A 19,517-nucleotide genomic window follows, 5' to 3' on the forward strand; every position below is an offset into this window, starting at 1 on the left:
TCTATGTTAAGAGATTTATTGCAAGGCATTGATTTAAGTGATTGTGGGGGCTGGAAAGACAAGTCTGCAATCTGTAGGGCAGACGGTTAGGAAGGGCAAGCGAGATCTCTCGGGCAGGTGGGGTGGGGAAGCTGCTGTCCACAGGCAGAATTTCTTCTTCATAGGGGAAGCCACAGCTCTCCTCCTGAGGGCCTTTAGATGGACTAAATCAGGCCTACCTAGATTATCTAGAATAGTCTCACTTGCTTAGTTAACTGGTTATGGACTTTAATCACATCTACAAAATACCTCCATAGCAACACCCAGATTAGCGTCTGATTGAATACCTGGGGGCGCCAGTCTAGCCATGCTGACACGTCCGATGACCATCTCCCTTGCCCACAGCCACCCAGCAGCTCAATGACTCTGGATCAGCCTCAGCTTCCCCTATTTGCACATACGTTCCCACCCTTACCCACAGGTTGCCGACAGTCTAAACAGAGGCGGAGAAGAACGTCAGGACTGCGTCATCTCATGTGTCTTACTGCAAATCCACCTGCACCATCAGTGCCTGGGTTTTTTTTCTTTAATGGAGGTAAAATTCATGTGACATAGATTCAGCCATTTTAAAGTATACGATTCAGTGGCATTTCACGTGGACACATTCACGGTGTTGTGCAACTGTCACTTCTGTATGGGCCCAAAACATTTCATCAGCCAGGAAGGAAACATTGTACCCACTGGGCAGTTACCCCTCCCCGCCTGGAGCATTTTTAAACCAATGTGGACAGCAGTGTTCCCAGGACATCATAAGGGAGAACTTGAACTTTCTAAAGCCTGCTGTACTCGCTGAGATGCCAGGGGCAGAGGTGCTCTCCTTGGCAGCCAGGGGCTAAAATCCAGCTACTCCTTCACAATATTGGGGCTGTAGTTGGGTTTGACCGCTTCGGCAAGCTCCCGAGCATACATCTCGTATCTGCCAGTCATCTGAAAAGCAAAACACAGGCAGAGTCCCATTTTATAAACGCCCTTCATTTACTCACCACCACCTCTTGCCACTAGAGGGCAGCCACAGGACAGAAATTTGCCAGGAAGGCCAGCAGGAGGACGGGATGGTTTCAGACCGTAAGGTAGGAAATGACCCCTGTGTGACCGTTCACCACGGATTCTAGGGCTATAGGGCTGAGATGACTCACACATGCTGACCCCTCTTGCTGGAAGACCTCTGTGACCTGTCCATCCAGAAGGCATGGCCTGCCCAGAGGCAGAAGGGAAGAAGGCTGCCCTCTTACAGAACCCCAGAATAGCCTACAACCTAGAGAGGGGAGTGACTTGCCCCGGGTCCCCAGGCAGCCATGGAGTTTGCTGGGATTTGCACTCTGGTGTCCTGGCCCTGAGTCTGGGAGAGGTGGGGGCAGGGCTGGAAAACTTACCCAGGGTGTTCACACCTAGGCATTCCCTCCCTCCTTCCGAAAACCCCAACAGGAGCTCAGGCCCACCACCATAGTTTGCAGGGCGGGGGTGGGGGGGGCTTGGGACATTCAAAAAGTTACTACTGAGAAACATCCTGTTTATTGCATGGAATCCTGCATTAATCCGAGCTTCCCAGACAGAAGAGAGACAGGCCAGGAGACATGCATGTGGGCGATGCCTTATTTGTCTGATGAGGACCTGAGACCTAGGGAACATGCCCTAAGACCCATGCTCAGGTAAACAGGGGAGGTGGTTCCACCCAGACATGCTGGGCAAGGTCCTATAGTCATGAAGACATTCAACTGCATGTATAAGTAGTTTCTGAGTTGGTCGAAATACTGCTGGACACAAATGCAGCAAACTCCATCTGGGTGAGGATGAGGGGGTCTACTGCTGGGCCTCTGCCCCATTCCAGGGGGCGGGCACTTACGCTCCTCCATGACCCCTGGTGTCATATGTGTTAGGTTTCAAAGGCCACTTGAGACCTTCCAGTTTTACAAACAGGGATCCTAAGGTCCAGGAGCAGAAAGGGCTTACTTAGGGTAACTGAGTGGCAGAGCCAGGCCTAGATTCCATTTCTCTGCGTGACCCATTTCCCTCTACTGTCAAGGTCTAGACCGCCAGGCCACAGGCAGAGCCAGACACCCACATGTATCTTAGGATAAGTGCAAATGCCTGGAAAGGGAAAAAAGGATTAGTAGAGGCCAATCCACTCTATTCTCCGGACAAATGAAATTGAGATTAATTTGTTTGAAGGCGCCCAGAATCTAAATCAGACAAGAGGAGAATTTATTGAGGTCTGCTGCCTGGCCATCATCTGACCCAGTGGCTCCTCCCTTGCGCACCAGCTCTGGGAGGAAGACACCCAGCCCCTTCACTTGCCTTGGAGCCTCCTCTGGGAGCTCCAGAGAGCAAACCCAGCAGCTGCGGTTTCCAGCTCTGAGAGCAGGCTGGGGGGTGGAGGGGGGGGGCGCAAATGGAGGAGCAGGCCGACAACAGGGGACTCAGGGACCCACCTTGAAGTTCCAGATGTCATTCACTTGCCGGCAGAGGTTCAGGTCGAGCTCTGCAACCAGCAGCCCGTCCCGATTGCGGGAGAGCCCAGGGGTGCGGCTGCCATCCGGGGCTGCCACATAGCTCGAGCCGTAAAAGTAGCCAAAGTTCCGGTGAGCTTTGGAGGAGTGAAACAAAGCACCCGTGAGCTTGTGTGTGCAGACAGCGGGGTAGGCATATGGAGCGACATCCAGGACGTGTCCATTCCACTCCTCCCCACCCTCCCCAGCATCCCCGTGCCACCTCCCCAGAGGCCCTGCCTCCCTCCTCAGGCCTAAGGCTGAGCGGTTTCTATAAAAGTCACCCTCACAGCCTTCACCTCCGCCCTGGGAACTTTTTTTTTTTTAAGATTTTATTTATTTATTTGACAGAGAGAGAGGGAACATAAGCACGGGGAGTGGGCGAGAGAGAAGCAGGCTTCTGGATAAGCAGGTACCCGATGTGGGGCTCAATCCCAGGACCCTGGGATCATGACCTGAGCTGAAGGCAGACATTTAACCAACTGAGCCACCCAGACGCCCCTCCTGGGAACATTCTTAAGGGTCACCCTTGCAGAAATGTTAGCCCTTATTCCCGTTAGCTACCCAGAGCCCAAGGGAGTCATATGGCTCTGCATGGCTTCCTGTGTGACCTGCTCCTGTGTTGGCCCCACACGGTGAGCCAGAGGCTCCATCCCCACTTGCCTTCCCAGCTGCGTCCACCATACCTTCCTTCCATGCCTCGGTCCCCTCACAAGTCAAGCGGTGCTAACAGCTACCCCACAGGCGTGCAAGGAGCAGGTAGGCACAGAGCTGGGCCTAGAAGGGGCTTGGACCCAGCAGGCACCCAGGGACTTCGCTTCCCTGCTTCACTGTACCTCTCTCTGCAGGGAGCTAACTGAGGTTGGAGACTCTGGACATGTGGGGCCTTAATCTGGAACCTAGACCTAGAATCCTTTCAGGAAGTGCTTTTCTGGGAGACAGACCTGCTCAGTCCTCTCTCTTTCCAGGGGACACCCTAAGCTAGTTCCAAGATCTCCTGGGTGAGCCCTTCCCTTCCACATTCCAAGTCAGAGAGGTGGGACCAGTCTGTGGGGTAGTCCCTGCCCGGAGGGGGCAGACGGAGAAGGGGACAGTGAGGCCCACCCCTCAGCTGCTACCAACCAGGAAAATCCTGGAACATACCTTTCTTCCCATCTCCTGAGGTAAACTCGTTCGGGAATTGCTCCTATGAAACAAAATCTAGGTCAGGTAAGCCTATAGGTGGCACTCCCAGCGTGGGCCACCGCGAACTCAGGGAAGCAACAGTTATAGCAAGAGAAGGAATGGCCTGTACTCACTGGGCAATCAACAAGTACTTATGAAATGTCTCCACTGAGTCGCCAGCACTGGGCCAACACAGTGGGCCAGCGGGGAATTTGACAGGCAAGGTAAAAAGCCTGACTTTGTCTCTGGGGAGTTTATAATCCACTGGGAGGGGGAAAAAAAATAGACATCCAGCAGAGTGGTTCTCAGGCCTGTGGAAGACAGTTGAGGTTTGTCTGCCTGGGAAAGAAAGCCCCAGTTTGGGGTCTCTGAGGGGACTAATAGGGTGTTCACACACCGTTGCCAGTATTTCCCCAAAGCCTCATGGAAACAGCACCTCAAGCTGTGATGGGGTTACAGAGGCTAATGAGAACACTGAGTTTCTCCATATTGCCAGAAACTGGACCCACTTACTGTAGGAACCTTGATCACCTCAGCCTCAGCAGATCCTCTGATCAAAGTCTGACATCCAACCAATATGAATGAGGAAGAGGATTATTATGTAATGAATGCACTGGGTTTCATAGTCAAGTTCACTCAGCGCCCCAGGTCAATGGGGAAAATTATGAAACAGGAGACTTGGAGGTTGACAGGGTGAGAGCCTTTCAACATGGTTTCAGCTACAAACCCAAATAGATAAAAACATGAGAGGGACATAGGAATACCTTTAAAAGGAACAAACCAAGCCAGTCTCCCCTCTTCCAGGACCCTAGAATTTGTGGCACAGGGACAGGCAGAAGACGTGTGAGGGACAAGCGGATGAGGTATGAGGTCAGCAGACAGTTGCTTCCCTTTGCTGGTGGAAGAGGCCAGGCCCCCCTGGGCAGGCAGCTTTCCTAGCAGCTCTGTCCTCCACTCCCTCCACAGCATACCTGGTTGACCAAGCCCAGGAGCCCAGCCAGACCGTGGGAACTTACCTCACCCACGCGGTTGATGGCACAGGTAAAGCAGTGATTTGCGATGGCTGCGTTTCTGGCCTCAATGGGCCACAGGGATTCACTGTGAGGGAGAAACAAGAGGAACCAGGCAGCTGACTTCCCTGCCAGATGGGGTGGGTGCTTGGTCCCCAGCTACAGCCAGGCTGCCGGCCCTCTCAGGTCTGCAGCAGGGATGGCCCAGGAGACTGGTGTGGTTGTGGGTGTCCCTATATCCCCCAGCAGGCCAGCTTGTCCTGTGTTCAAGCCCAAGCAGTCCTTTGGGATGGGCCTGCTGCAGGCTAAAGCAGCCTGAGCCACAGTTTTCTTTTCTGAAACTTCCTGAAAGGGCTATTGTAAGGACTGACCATATAGGTGAAGAAGCTTCTAGTAGGGTCTGCATGACAGAAACTCTGTAACGGCTAGTTCTTGCTCCTTCCCTCCTCCTCAGTCGGGGGAGGAACTTACCTTCTAGGCTAGGCAGGGCCTCACCTGGCAAACATCAGAAGGGAGCTGGGAGCCTCGGGGCTCAACCACTGCCCTCTGAGGACTCCAACTTCTGCCCTAACCCCTACCCTGCTCTGTGGTCTTGCAAAGCAGTCTCCAGAGGGAGAGATTTCAGGCCAAGCAAACAGAGGAAACCTGAAAGGAAGGTAACTGGAAGGGGTAGTAAATTCTGTAGCAGGTGTGCCTTCCCCTGAGCTGGTCTCCATTTTCTAGCACCTTCTGATTTTCCTCTTCTGAACCCTGAGACTCTAAACAGAGGCTCTCTGGCCCTCCTACCGGCCCAGGAAGGAGCTGTGGGCCTTCCTCAGTTTGGTGCCCACAAAGGTAGGACATGGTAGGAAATCTTGCCCCAACTGAAGACCCCGTCCTTCTCCGGCCTATCAACTACCATGTGCCATGGAGTCCCATGGGCCTTCTTGTCACTAATGATCTCTTGTCTGAGGAACAACATCATTAGGATTCTGGATTGACAGGCGTAATGCCCACTTAGAAACACTAAGTGACTGAAAGCAAAATGCCCTGGCATCTTTCTTCCTGTCAGTGTGCACCTGGTTTAAACTGGGAGTAGGTGGAGGGAGTGGGTGCTTGACAAGCCTAATTCTCAGGAGGATTCACGAGTCTGGGAAAAAAAAAAAAATCACAGGCTTGATTGAGGGGACTCATTTTGCTGCTTTTTTCCCCCAGCTGCTAAGCCAAGCTGACAAAACTTTTAAGAAAGGATTTTTATAGAAACACACCCATAAAATGACATTTTCAGGAATTAAATAGACAGCTTTCTTGCAATTCTCCTGGGAGGGTACACTGCGTAGGACTCAAACCCACAGCTGGCAAATAAAACTCAGGCTCTCCAAACAAACAAGGGAAAGGAACCTGAGGTTCGTGAGGGCCCAGCATGTGCAGGAGTCATGGCGAGCACACTGGGGGCAAGGGGACACCTCCCCTATTCCCAGTGTGGTTACACTAACCCCTAAAAATAATCACAGTGGGAAGGAGACACCTATCAAAGGGATGGAACCATGGCTCTTCCGTTCATGCATGTAGGTGGCCGAAATCTTCGACCCCATGGGCTGCATGGCACCGTCAGGACAACTCAGTCCATTGAAATGCACTTCAAGTCTGTTGTGTGCTTACAACTGTGGGACTCCCAAAATGAGTAGGGACACCCCACCAACCCACAGAGCATGTGGGAGTCGGGGGGACAGGACACACCGGAGAAGGGATGGATGGTTCCAGAAGCCACTGCCTGTGTATGGCTGGTGGGTATTTGCCTAGCCTTGTGCTGAAAAACACTCACTATCAATTCTGTAAATAATCATTTATCATTTTAGGAAAATCACCTAGAATCCCACCATCCTAACAAACCATCTGTTGTAATGTTTCCACACTCCACATCCATCCTCAGCAAAAAGATGTTTACAGAGCTCTGACCACAGCCTGGAAACATCTTCCTTTGCTCACAGGCTTTTGTCATGAAGCTGCATTATCTTCGTAATGACTTTTTAGTAGCTCTGCCCTAACTAACATGGAAGAGACAAGCTGAAATTTACCTAACCCTGACATTTTTCTCGCCTTAAGCTCTTTTATTATTATAAACAAAGCAGCCAGAAACATCTTCATGCATATAGCCTTTTCCTCCTCTATCAGGTAAAGTTTTAGGAGTGTAATTATCTGGTTAAAGAGTGTGAACATTTTGGGAGCTCACGAAACATCCTACTTTCCAAAGGACCTGTTATCGTCTTAATTGCCGGCCTCACTGCACCCTTGAAAGGCACGAGTTGGGTGATTGTTGGTTGAGGAAGGAAAATCAATAATTTTTAATAAGCCTAACTGGCTGCTGAAGATGCAGTTATGTGCAGATTACACTGGGGTGCTTTGTTTGCTTAATTGGGGCTAATAAAAGCCTGACAGACTAAGGTCAGGGAGGCAGCCGTCTGGAGTCTGAGTCTACCGCTTTGCCTGCCCTGGCTCAAGAGCTGGTTCAGGGCAGAGATGCTTAGTGCATCGGCTTCAAGTTCCCCGGGGGGACCCTTGCAGGTAGATGGCGCTTGCTGAATGTCTTATGCGTGGCCAACAGCAGGAGGCTGCTCCAGAGGGCTGGCCCAGGGAGAGGTTCTGTCCACGTCCGGATGCAGGGTGACCAGTCATGACCCTACGTCACAACTGCCTTTGGACTCTGTCATGGTAACCAAGCTGCTGTGAGGCCCTAGGAAGTTTCTTCAGGGGTATAGAAGGTGGGATTTTTTCCCCTTCTGCCCAACAGTGCCCCTCCTGGACACAGACAAAAACTTCAGGTGCACAGAGGGGGCCGCTGACCTGAGGCAGCCCACTAGGTTTGTGTTCTGGCCCACTGAGGGACCCACTGTTCAAATCAGAATGTGGTGGGGACGTCGCTCAAGAAGGGGGCAGCGTGCTTAAAAGAAAAGGTAAATGTCACATTCTGACCCTCAGAAGAAATTTGACGGGCATTTAATCAAAGAGTGACAGGTGTAGTCCGGCAGGAAACCCAAAGCTGCCCACCAGAACTGTCCCAGCTGCTCCCTACAGAGGGACCAGGGGCCCTCTCCCACTGCACTCCACCAGCATCCCACTGCTAGGGCACTGGCAACCAGGACAACAAGGGTGAGAGCCAGCACCTCCTCAACCAGGAATCCTGCTTTGGAGGAAGTGAGTTGGGGAGAAAGATATTTGCACATAAATTCCTAGAGCTCTGGTACTTGTTAATGATGCAAAACTGGAAACCACCCAAATACTCAGCCGTTGGGGAAGAAAGAAATCGCGGAAGTGCACTCATGCTGGGTCATCTTAGCTCACCCACCATTATTAAATGAAGGGCCCCAGGGGTCTTGCGCAGGAGCCCAGGGACTGCCAGCCCTCCCCCCGACTGCCTTCTTCAGAATAGATTCATCTGTTTCACGACAAGGCTAATGCCTAAACACGTTATAAGAGTGTTATAAGAAAACAGTCTGCTAGTTAAAAACAAATTTCAGGGCCACTTGGCTGATCTCTTAAGTCCCCTCTCAGCTTTGATGCTCTCATTGGCTCCTTCCCTCATCCAGGTGTCTGCCCTCCATGGGCTGCATGTCACAGACAAGAGGCTTAGGAATCCCCAGGCCCCCTGTCCAAGGGCATAGTGGCTGCCATGACAGGGAAGGGGGTGCTAATGCTGGCCAGGCACCTTCTAAGCTCTGGGTACTTTACAATCGCATGGCTCAAGATTTGTTAGACGACCTGGTGACCACCTCTGCCTGCCACATCTACCACACCCAGCTCGGAACCCTGCTCCATGAGCCGCAAGAGGGCTAGGTCCCAAGAACCCTCCCCGATCCTGCTTGCTGACGGACCTGAGCGCGCCGACGGTGGCTGAGGGGTTGAAGATGATCTCAGCCCCGTTGAGGCTGTACATGAGCCAGTTGAGAGGATGGTGCCGCCCGTAGCAGATGTTCACTGCAGTCCTCCCAAATGGAGTCTGGAACACGGGGTGTCCCAGGTTTCCCTCCATGTAGTAAGTGGACTGAAAAACAAAGGGCCGTGTGTGAAAGCCTCTTAGCCTTACAATTTCTCCTTCCTTAGACCTGACAGAAAAAAAGAAAATACTGCCAGGACTCCAAAAGTCACAATCTTGGCTGTAACTCAAGTTCCGAAATTTTAATACGCTTAACAAAAAAAAAAAAAAAAGAAAGAAAAGAAAAGAAAGTAAAAAGAAAAACTGAAGAAACCAGACACAGTAACCACAGACAATTGGGAAATCACCATGGCTTAAGATTTTTCCCACAATTTCTTTGGTGGCATGTCCAAAAAATCCCCAAAGCAACTTCCCACAGTATTTTCAGGATGAACTTTGGCTAGTTTTTCAGTCATGGTACAACTAATGGTTAAGGTCTGGTCAGTGTTAACATGAGTTAGTGGATGTCTTCACCAACCACATGTTCATCTGAAGAATGTCAAAGTGGAAGGGACTGGAAACTCATCCAGAGCGAGCCCCGCCCTTTGGGGGAGAACACCACCACGGCCTCAATGGCCATGTGACCCGTCCAGCTCATGTAGGTCAATCTGAGACTAGAGCTCACAGTCTGAAAGTGTTCTCCACAGAGATTCCTGGCATCCTGGCCGGGACTAGGGATGTTATACCATGTCTGCCTCTCTGCCTGGCCCCTTGGGGTGCTGGCCCTGGGACATGTTCGAGGATGGTCCTGTGGAGGGGCCGGAGGGCTCATTGGGGGTCCCAAAGAGATCTGCTCCCAGAACATTCTGCCTCCTCCCATTAATTTCAAAATGTGTTAGGGTCAGGTAGCAACCAGGATGTGTACATGTGATGGACACTAGAATAGATCCTGGTGTGTTGAGACAAGCCCTTCACTATCTGCTGGGAGCTAAAGATTAATCCTAGGGTAAACAGGTGACAAGCACATCTTCCCATCCCCATCCCTACCTCCAGCTATCACTGAGAGACACCAGGGTTTTTTTTTTTTTTTTTTTTCTCCCCAGGGAACATCATCCAGCTCTGTAGATCCTTCCTTGTCCTTCTGAGAAGTCTGGGAGTGTGGTTGGAACCCCCATAATCAGGGAGGGCAGCAAAGGACAGGGTATATCACATTCTGAACAACTGTATTTACTGCAGATCAAGTTCAGGTTTCATATCTTACGTATTAGGTGGAGTCACCCAATCCACCCATGCATTGCCATTAACTAATCAGAATAGCTCTCCTGACTTACACCTTCATCACGGGCACAGAGCTTTACCTAATCCCCATGTGCACAAGCACGCCCATTTACGTCCTGCTGCCCGGCATAATGACATGGCTAAGACCTCACGTGATTTACGAACAAGGATTCCACTTCCCAGAGGAGGAGCTCAGAGCCTGAAAGGGGCTGTAGGAATCATTTCATGTGTGTGCACAATTTATTTTGGTTTTAATCTATATATCACTTACCTCAGAATTTCAGAAAATGAAGTCAGGTTATATTAAAAAAATATATATCCAGGGGCACTTGGGTGGCTCAGTCAGATAAGCATCTGCCTTCACCTCAGGTCATGATCCCAGGGTCCTGAGATCGAACCCCACATGGAGCTTCCTGCTCAGCAGGGAGCCTGCTTCTCCTTCTACCTCTGCCCCACCCCCTGCTTGTGTTCTCTCTCTTGCTCGCTCTCACTCTCTCACTCTCAAATAAATAAATAAAATCTTAAAAAAAAAAAAAAAGAGGGATGCCTGGGTGGCTCAGTTGGCGGGGCATGTGCCTTCGGCTTGGGTCATGATCTCAGGGTCCTGGGATCGAGTCCCGCATCAGGCTCCTTGCTCAGCAGGGAGCTGCTTTTCCCTCTGCCTGCTGCTTGTACTCTCTCTCTCTCTGACAAATAAAGTTTTTAAAAAAAGAAAAAAGAAAAAAAAAAGAAATCTGCCTCTGTGCTTGGTGTCTGGGACTCACCTGGGAGTGACCCAACACAGGATTTCCCTCCCAGAATGATCTGCAGGCAGGTGCAGACAGAACAACCAGTAAGCTGAGCGGGCTTTCTTTGGGCCAGCTCACCTCATTGAAGTCGCCCACTCTGGGGATGTGGTTTTTCCTGGTCTTTCCCAGGACTGCTCCAGAATTGGAGATCACCACAGCTGTGTTCCACAAAACGTCCCCGTGCTCTCGGTCTCGTTCCAGGATGGGAGATACCACCACCATGTCATGCTTCTTTGCCAGCTGGAAAGACAAGAAATGCTGCAGAGTCATTGTTTTAAGTGGAATGTCATCATTGTTTTAAATTGAAGAATTAGATGATCCTACTAAATAATTCGACTTGGTTCAGAGATATGGATCATCTATGTTTTTTCTTTGGAAGACTGAATGCCGGCGTTGTCCTGAGGCCCAAGCTGAGCTAAGTAAAAATAACTGCTGTCCTTGGGTCCTTGGTGGAAATGTCAAATGGTGCAGTGGCTGTGGAAAGTAGTATGGCAGTTTCTCAAAAATTAAAAATACAACTACCATACAATCTAGAAGTCCCGCTTCTGGGTATATATCTGAAAGAGTATCTTGGAGAAGTATCTGCACACCAATGATCACCACAGTCCTCTCCATAAGAGCCAAAGAGTAGAAGTAACCCACAAATCTGTAGATGGATAAATGGATAAATAAAATGTGGTATATCTGGGGTGCCTGGCTGGCTCAGCTGGTAGAGCAGGGGACTCTTGACCTTGGGGTCTCTGCACATGTTGGGTGCAGAGATTACTTAAAATCTTTGAAAAAATTAGAAGGAGGGGTACCTGGGTGGCTCAGTGGGTTAAGCGTCTGCCTTTGGCTCAAGCTGTGGTTGCAGGGGATTGAGCCCCACATCGGGCTCCCTGCTCCGTGGGTAGCCTGCTTCCCCCTTTTCCCCTGCTGCTCCACCTGCTTGTGCTCTCCCTCCCTCTCTCTTTCTCCATGTGTGTCAAATAAATAAATAAAAATCTTTAAAAAAATAAACAAAAGGAAAATCTTTTTTAAATGTGGTATATCCATACAATGGAATATTATTCAGCTTTAAAGAGGAAGGAAAGTTTGTCATCACATGGATGACATGTGATTAACATGATACAGATAAGCCTTGAAGGCCTTATGTTACACGAAATAAGCTAGACACAAAAAGACAAATACTGAATGAGTCCATTTATGTGAGGGATCTAAAGTAGCCAAATTCATAGAGACAGGAAGTAGGATATGGTTGCCAATAGCTGGGGGTGAACAGAGGGTTGTTTAATGGGTACAAAGTTTCAGAGTTACAAGATGGAAAAAGTTCTGGAGATCTGTTTTCTAACAATGTGAATGTACTTAACACCCTGAACAATATACTTATAAATGGCTGAGATGGTAAATTGTATGTGCTGTTTACCACTATTTAAAAAACTAATAATATTTATCATACTTTTCATTATAACAACCAAGCCAAACCACACTCGTTGATGGTGAATTTCTTTTCTCTCAAATAAGAACATTAAGGACCTGGTGACAATCAGGCTGAGCAGCCCCAGATGGTCGTCTGTCCTCACCTCTAACCAGCCTGTCACCATCTCTGGCCTTAATGATGGAGAAAGGCACAAGGTAGAAGGTGACGCTCCAAGCCATGAAAGGGCATCCATGAGTCCTGGTCCCCTGTCGATGCAGACAGGTGTCTTCCTGCACCAGTTCTCATCCCTACTCCCCCTTTCCTCTTCCTCTAGCCCTGGTTCCAGTGTGTCATCTACCTTCACCACTTAAACCAGTCCCCTCTCTTTAATCCACAGCACAGAATCCACAATCTGGTAGATGACAGATTTTTTCTGATAGAGTGAAAACACTGATGTTTGGAATCATGACTCAGTTTTGATAGAATCACTATGATTACAGTTCTGCTAAAAAAAATCCCCTAAAAATACGTATAAAATCTGAAATGGGACGTGGAGAAGTAAAAGAACAAAAACAAAAACAAAAACAAAAACAAAAATGCTTTGTTAAGAATAAGGATGAGTTATACGGGGCACCTGGGTGGCTCAGTGGGTTAAGCCTCTGCCTTCGGCTCAGGTCATGATCTCAGGGTCCTGGGATCAAGTTCCCCTCAGGCTCTCTGCTCAGCAGGGAGCCTGCTCCCCCCGCCTCTTCCTGTCAAATAAATAAATAAAATCTTAAAAAAAGAAAAGAAAAAATAAAGAACAAGGAGAAGCTATTGATCATAACCTCTTTATTGGTATGGATGAGTTTGTGTGTGTAAGAACTGCTTTGTAAGGATATAATTCACATGGTATAAAATTCATCCTTTTCCTTGTATTTTTATTTTTTTAAGATTTTGTTTATTTATTTGACAGACAGAGATAACAAGTAGGCAGAGAGGCAGGTAGAAATAGAGGGGGAAGCAGTCTCCCCGCCGAGCAGACAGCCTGACATGGGGCTCAATCCCAGGACCCCGGGATCATGACCTGAGCCGAAGGCAGAGGCTTTAACCCATTGAGCCACCCAGGCACCCCAAAATTCATCCTTTTAAAGTGTGCTGTTCAGGTCACTGCTGATGCGTGAGGAGGGGAAAAAAATAAGTGTGCTATCGGGTGGCTTTCAGGACATCCACGGAGTTGTGCAACCACCACCACAATCTAATTTTAGAACATTTTCATCATCCCCAAATGGAAACCCCATACCCATTAGCAGTCACTCCCTGTCCCTCTCCCGGCCCAGCCCCTAGCAACCATGTCTTTCTGCCTCTATTCATTTGCCTACTCTGGACGTTTCATCTCAGTGGGGTCATACAACATCATAAGGTTTCCACAAAGAAAAATGAAGACTGATCTCTGTACTGATGAGACAGGCCACACAGAGAAGCTTACGTAATGCAGGCAAACAGTATGGGAAGCAGCGGAGGTCTGGACAAGGAGTCGACCTCATCCCTGGTCCCTGAGGGCCACCTCTGCAGCTTGCCAAATGCAGAACCGACCACGGGAGATCACCCCTCCCTGGGCTGCAGCTCCCTCACCCGAAAATGCCAGGAAGGGCCCTCTCGGCTCTGAAATCCCCCGATTTTAAGTGAAAGGACACTAAAAAAAGAGCAGCAACAGTCTTATCTAATCTCATCCTGCGAAACCACCACCAAATGGGTGCATTTTCCGTGAAGGGCCACACCCAGCAGCTGTGGTCGTGCTCTGTGACCTGAGGTGTTTGGCAGCTGCTGTCAGAACAGAGCAGTTAATGTCCTACCTTCTGACAGAATCTCGTGGTGGGTCCATCCTCTGCCGACTCTGCAAATTCTGTCCAAGGAAGCCTCTCTCTCGTGCAGAAGGCAAAGGGCATAGCTACGAAGAGGAGAAAGTCAGAATCACATTCAGTGCTCATGGCCTCTGAGGGGGCGCTCCTCAGCCAGCAGCTGAGGGTCTCCACAAGATAACAAGGCTCCTGAGGGTCTCAGCCTGGTTTCCAAGATCTGTGTCCCTCAATGTGGGTGGCAGGCAGACCCTAACCTTCTAGGCTTCATAGCAAAACAAAGGGCTGGGCCAAATTTCTTTACTCCAGGCTTAAAAACAATTGAATTGAGAGGGAAAAAAAACAACAACAAACCACTCAGGGACTTGAACAGATATGTGCATAATCATTTCAAGAGCAGCACTATTCACAAGAGCTGAAAGATGGAAGTAACACAAGTGTCCATTGGTGGATGAATGGATAAACCAAATGTGGTTTGTATCCATACAATGGAATGTTATTCAGCCTGAAAAAGCAGGAACTTCTGACACATGCTATAATATGGGTGAGGCTCAAAGACATTACGCTAAGTGAAACATTAGTCATAAAAGGACAAATGCTATAGGATTCTACTGATAGGGGGTACTTAGGATAGCCAGATTCATAGAGACAGAAATTAGAATGGTAGTTGCCAGGGGCTGGGTTGGGGAGGACAGAGTTTCAGCATGGGAAGAGGAAAAAATTCTGGAGATGGACGACACGAGGGTTGTACAACAGTGTGAATATGGTCAGCGCCACTGAAATGAACAAAAATGACTAAAATGGTAGAGTTGATCTTAGGTATATTTTACTCTAGATCCCAAACTGCTGGCTAGTCTGTGGGTTGGTAGGACCACAGCCAAGACTCCCTGGGGAAAGTCTGAGGGCCACTGAGGATGGCACAGGTGACCCTATGCCCATGAGGAGGACCACAGAATGTTCCTCCTCATGGGCATAGAGAGGCTTCTTCAGGAACAAGAAAAGCCACTCACTTAATGAGCTCCCATAAGAAATCTGGGAACCACCAGATTCCCAGATGGACTGAATGTTCCCCAAGGATAAATGTGTGACTAGGTGCCATAGGGGGGCTAATTAAATAAGAAATTTCATTAAATTCATAAACTGATTTTTGTGTGCTTTTTATTTTTCAAGCAGCAGGTACCGACGTATGTAGTAACCGTTCACAGAATGCTATACATACTGGGTTGAAAATGATGCTCGCCTTTGTAGGAGAGGCTGGCGGCTGCCATGGATGGGGTGGGTACAGGGATTTCTGGCCACCTGAGTTCTATCGTTCCCCAGCCTCAGCCACACTCTTTAGCGTCTGCCAGTCTGATGGTGTGAACTGGGAGAGCACCATAACTAAGTAGGCACTTCCCTTATCATCTGTAGGGGAGCACCTTGCCTCATGGTCACTGGCCTTTCTGGGTTCATCCTCCAGGCAGTCTTGTGCATAATTACCTTCGCCCGTTTCCCAATGTGCTGCTTGTCTTTGTCTTCTTGCTTTGGAGCACTGAATTCTTTATTTGGACTGATTCCGTACACTCTTTAGACCTTCCTTCTCTCAATAACCCAAATCCGTTCCCCCCCCCCCCCAGGGAGATTAGCCTAATCGAAGTTTCCAGATGCTCGCTATAGTTCACATCGCTCTGAATGGACTAACCTGCAGGAAGGATATTCAGGAAGCAGTATGATGTGAACGGCAAGTGCCTTCAGTGGTCATGGCACAGGGTGGATGGCCTGTTTGGGGGGACTAATTACAGTCAACCTTTCCCAAAAGTGGGCCATGGGCCCAGGATAGGCAGCTGGTCCCCATATCCTTGTGAAGTAGGGGAGACACTCATTTCACAGAGAAGGAAGAGAAAGAAGCATCAGTCTTCCAATTCCTTTCCGTCGTAGGATGGCTGGTCCTAGGATGGTGCCAGCCTGAAGAGGCTACCAATGGCACCATCACCATCTTGGCCCCCTGGGCTCTGCCAGCAATAGCCCCAGGGGTCTCGGGCTCAGACTCAAGACTCCCCAGGCTTGCCTTCAGCAAAGAGGGATAAACTATTTTAAGGAAGCCAACAAAAAAGCTGTTACTGACAAAAAAGATCCTTAATGACCATTTATTCTCTGCTTTCAGCACATTAGGAGAGACTGAAACACCCCCAGAGAATAAAACCTCCCTTTCTGACTTCATTGCAGGTTGCTAAGCTCTCCAAATTTCTCCATTTCCATTTTAATGGCTTCTTTTCCTGTTTACACAACCTCTGTAAACAAACTTTCCAAAGAGGAATGTGGAATGGAGGTTGAGGGCAGGCTAGCTGCAAAGTCCAACTACAGCTTTCAGATTAGAGGGGAAGAGTACTCCTTATTTATTGAACCAACACTCTGCGAGTCAGGCTCTAAATTTAGGCCTGGCCCTGCCCTCAGGAGCTGCCAGCCTAGATGGGGGGAACTGAATTATAACCTCGTGTGGCTGCACGATTTCACACCGTGCTCAGTTCTATGCTGGGTAGTTCCCAGGGTCCCCCAAAGAAGGGGGTGTCTGTGCGAGGCCTTGATGGATGAGTAGGAGTTTGTCCAGATGAGTCCAGATCCAAGAAAGTGAAGAAGTTGGTTAAAACATCCAGTAAACATTTTGTCTCTCAGTAGCAGCGACTGTTCATTAAAGATAAAACATTTAAAGATAAAACTGAGCCTGCGTGCCTCAGTCAGTCATGCGTCTGACCTTTGATTTTTGGCTCAGGTCACTATCTCAGGGTTGTGGGATCACACCCTATATTGGGCTTGTTGCTCAGTGAGGAGCTGGCTTGAGCTTCTCTATCTCCCTCCACCCCTCCTACCCCTTGTGTGCTCTCTCTCTCTCTCTCTAAAACAAATAGTCTTTTTTTTTTTTTTTTTTTTGGAAAAAGATAAAACAGGGATGGGGGAATGGATAAACAAACTGTAGTCTAGCCATACAGTGGAATATTATGCAGCCATAAAAAGGAGGGCTTTTTTTTTTTTTAAAGATTTTTAAAAAAATGTTTTTATTTGACAGAGATCACAAGTAGGCAGAGGGGCAGGCAGAGGGGGGGGAGCAGGCTCCCCACTGAGCAGAAAGCCCCTGCAGGGCTCGATCCCAGGACCTTGAGATCATGACCTGAACCGAAGGCAGAGGCTTTAACCCACTGAGCCACCCCGGCACCCCAAGAAGAGCACATTTTTAAAAAGATTTAATTTATTTATTTGACAGAGAGAGACACAATGAGAGAGAGAACAGAAGCAGGGGGAGCGGGAGAGGGAGAAGCAGGCTTCCCCACCAAGCAGGGCTCAATCCTAGGACCCTGGGATCATGACTTGAGCTGAAGGCAGCCTCTTAATGACTGAGCCACTCAGGTGCCCCAGGAAGGGCATTCTGACACATGCCACAACATGAATGGACCTTGAAAACATCATTCTAAAGTGAAATAAGCCAGTCACAAAAGGACAAATACTATATGATTCCACTTATGTGAGGTCCCTAGCGTAATCAAATTCATAGAGACAGAACATAGAACAGAGGTTATCAGAGGTGCGGGATGGAAGGACATTATTAAATGAGTACAGGGTTTTTGTTGGAGGTGTTGAAAAAGTTTTGGGTATAGACAGTGGTGACAGTTACACTCTGTGAATGTGTTTAATGTCACTGAATTGTACCCTTGCCAATGATTAAGTGACGAATATTATGTTTTATGTATTTTACCACGATTAAATATTTTTCATGTTAAAAACAGTGGTGATAATTAGAATGGGAAAAATTAACACCACGCAGACAATGGCCTCACAGAGTTTTATGGTCTAATGGAAGAGGCAGACAAATCAAAAGTGTCACCCAAATGAGTGAAGGTATAAGTAACCAGGAACATGGAAAATGAGATGAACTTCTGGGTACAGATTTTTTGGATGCATACCTTTGCTCTTTTCTGCGACCGCACCAAATGACAGTAAAGGGATTTTTATGCAAAGGTACAAACCCATGAGGATGATGCACTGAGATAAGGGCGAGAGCAACAAAACACAGGAGGTTAGAGAGCTGGAGATGAGGGTAGGTATTGTGATGGACCCAGAAAATTCAGGCTCCCAGCAGCAGAGGAAGCCAGGGAACACCCCCCTCTCCACCACATACCTTTGGAAAGTTTCGGAGTCAGAGGTACCATGAGGCTCTGAAGGTGGGGAAGTAGGGAGGGGTGGCGAACAAAAATTCGTCAAAAGTCTGCTTAAGAAGCAGGCAGGGGTTGGCTGGGTGGCTTAGTTGGTTAAGCATCTGCCTTCGGCTGAGGTCATGATCCCAGGGTCCTGGGATCAAGTTCCTCACCAGGCTCCTTGCTCAGCAGGGAGCCTGCTTCTACCCTTACTTTCTTTCTTTTTTTTTTTTTTTAATTTTTTTTTTTTGAGATTTTATTTATTTTTCAGGGATAGAGGGAGAGAGAGCGAGCGAGCATAGGCAGACAGAGAGGCAGGCAGAGGCAGAGGGAGAAGCAGGTTCCCTGCCGAGCAAGGAGCCTGATGTGGGACTCGATCCCAGGACACTGGGATCATGACCTGAGCCGAAGGCAGCGCTTAACCAACTGAGCCACCCAGGCGTCCCCTACCCTTACTTTCTACTCTCCCTGCTTGTGAACTCACTCTCCCTGTCAAATAAATAAATAAAATCTTATAAAAGAAAAAAAGAGCAGTCGGAAGCCCAGATCCCTCCTCCACTACACAAGGCTGGCATGAGTCCCTCCCACCCCTAGGAGAACACTAGGGCCTCATTCTCTAGAAGTGCTTAAACAGAAGGCCTCTGGCCAGGATAGATAAAGACGAGGAGAGTGTCAAAACTAGAGAGATTCGGGAATGCCTGGGTGGCTCAGTCGGTTAAGCGGTTAAGCGGCTGCCTTCAGCTCAGGTCATGATCTCAGCATCTTGGGATCGAGTCCCACATCTGGCTCCTTGCTCTGTGGGGAGCCTGCTTCTCCCTCTGCCTCTGCCTGCCTGTACCCTCTTTGTCTCCCTGACAAATAAATAAATAAAACCTTAAAAAAAAAAAAAAACTAGAGAGATTCAGGAAACACTGGCACACTGGACCCCTATCCTCCTTCTTTTCTTGGCAGGGGGTAAGAAGAATCTTCTCTACAGACTCTGACCAGCCTGAAAAGGATGACCCAAAGACACTACTGTGAAGGGTTAGCTGACAAACAGCTAAACCAAGTCATCCTCTCATGAAGCTCAGTGGGAAGGAGCTCTTCCCACAAACTCAGAGCTTGCAATCAGCTTTTTAACCCCCAATTCTTAAAATATAAGCAGCTGGGGGGAAAAGACCAACTTGGAGTAAGTAGGAAACATGCAAGGAGGAAAAAAAAATGCTACCTAACATCTTCAGAGACAAGATAAAGTATTGCGATTATACAATAAGAACAGGGTGTCATAAAACAGGAACTTTCAGACCAAAAGAACTCTTGTAAATTCAAAATATGACAGCAGAAACAAAAGACTGAATAAAAGGCTAAATGGCAAATTAAGGTAAAATCTACCAGAAAACTGAGCAAAAAGACAAAGATGAAAAATAGGAGGAAATACTTCAGAAAATTAGGGATCTAGTCCAGGGTTCTAACAGCCT

The 19,517-nt window shown here is 48.5% G+C and overlaps 1 protein-coding gene across 1 annotated transcript in view; it reads right to left on the reverse strand.

The window, feature by feature from the left end:
* The window catches only part of UPB1 (beta-ureidopropionase 1), a 30,567-nt gene continuing 11,050 nt past the window's right edge, over nt 1-19,517 (reverse strand). Inside the window, exons 4-10 of the mRNA XM_082697728.1 lie at nt 13,892-13,986; nt 10,736-10,897; nt 8,551-8,720; nt 4,706-4,787; nt 3,669-3,711; nt 2,469-2,623; nt 1-966 (exon numbers count right to left, since the gene is read on the reverse strand). Coding sequence (XP_082553854.1) covers nt 883-966; nt 2,469-2,623; nt 3,669-3,711; nt 4,706-4,787; nt 8,551-8,720; nt 10,736-10,897; nt 13,892-13,986 — 791 coding nt within the window. The 3' untranslated portion in view covers nt 1-882. The remainder of the gene's footprint in view (nt 967-2,468; nt 2,624-3,668; nt 3,712-4,705; nt 4,788-8,550; nt 8,721-10,735; nt 10,898-13,891; nt 13,987-19,517) is intronic.

The sequence above is a fragment of the Mustela nivalis genome (assembly GCF_964662115.1).
Source record: "Mustela nivalis genome assembly, chromosome: 14".
NCBI lineage: Eukaryota > Metazoa > Chordata > Mammalia > Carnivora > Mustelidae > Mustela > Mustela nivalis.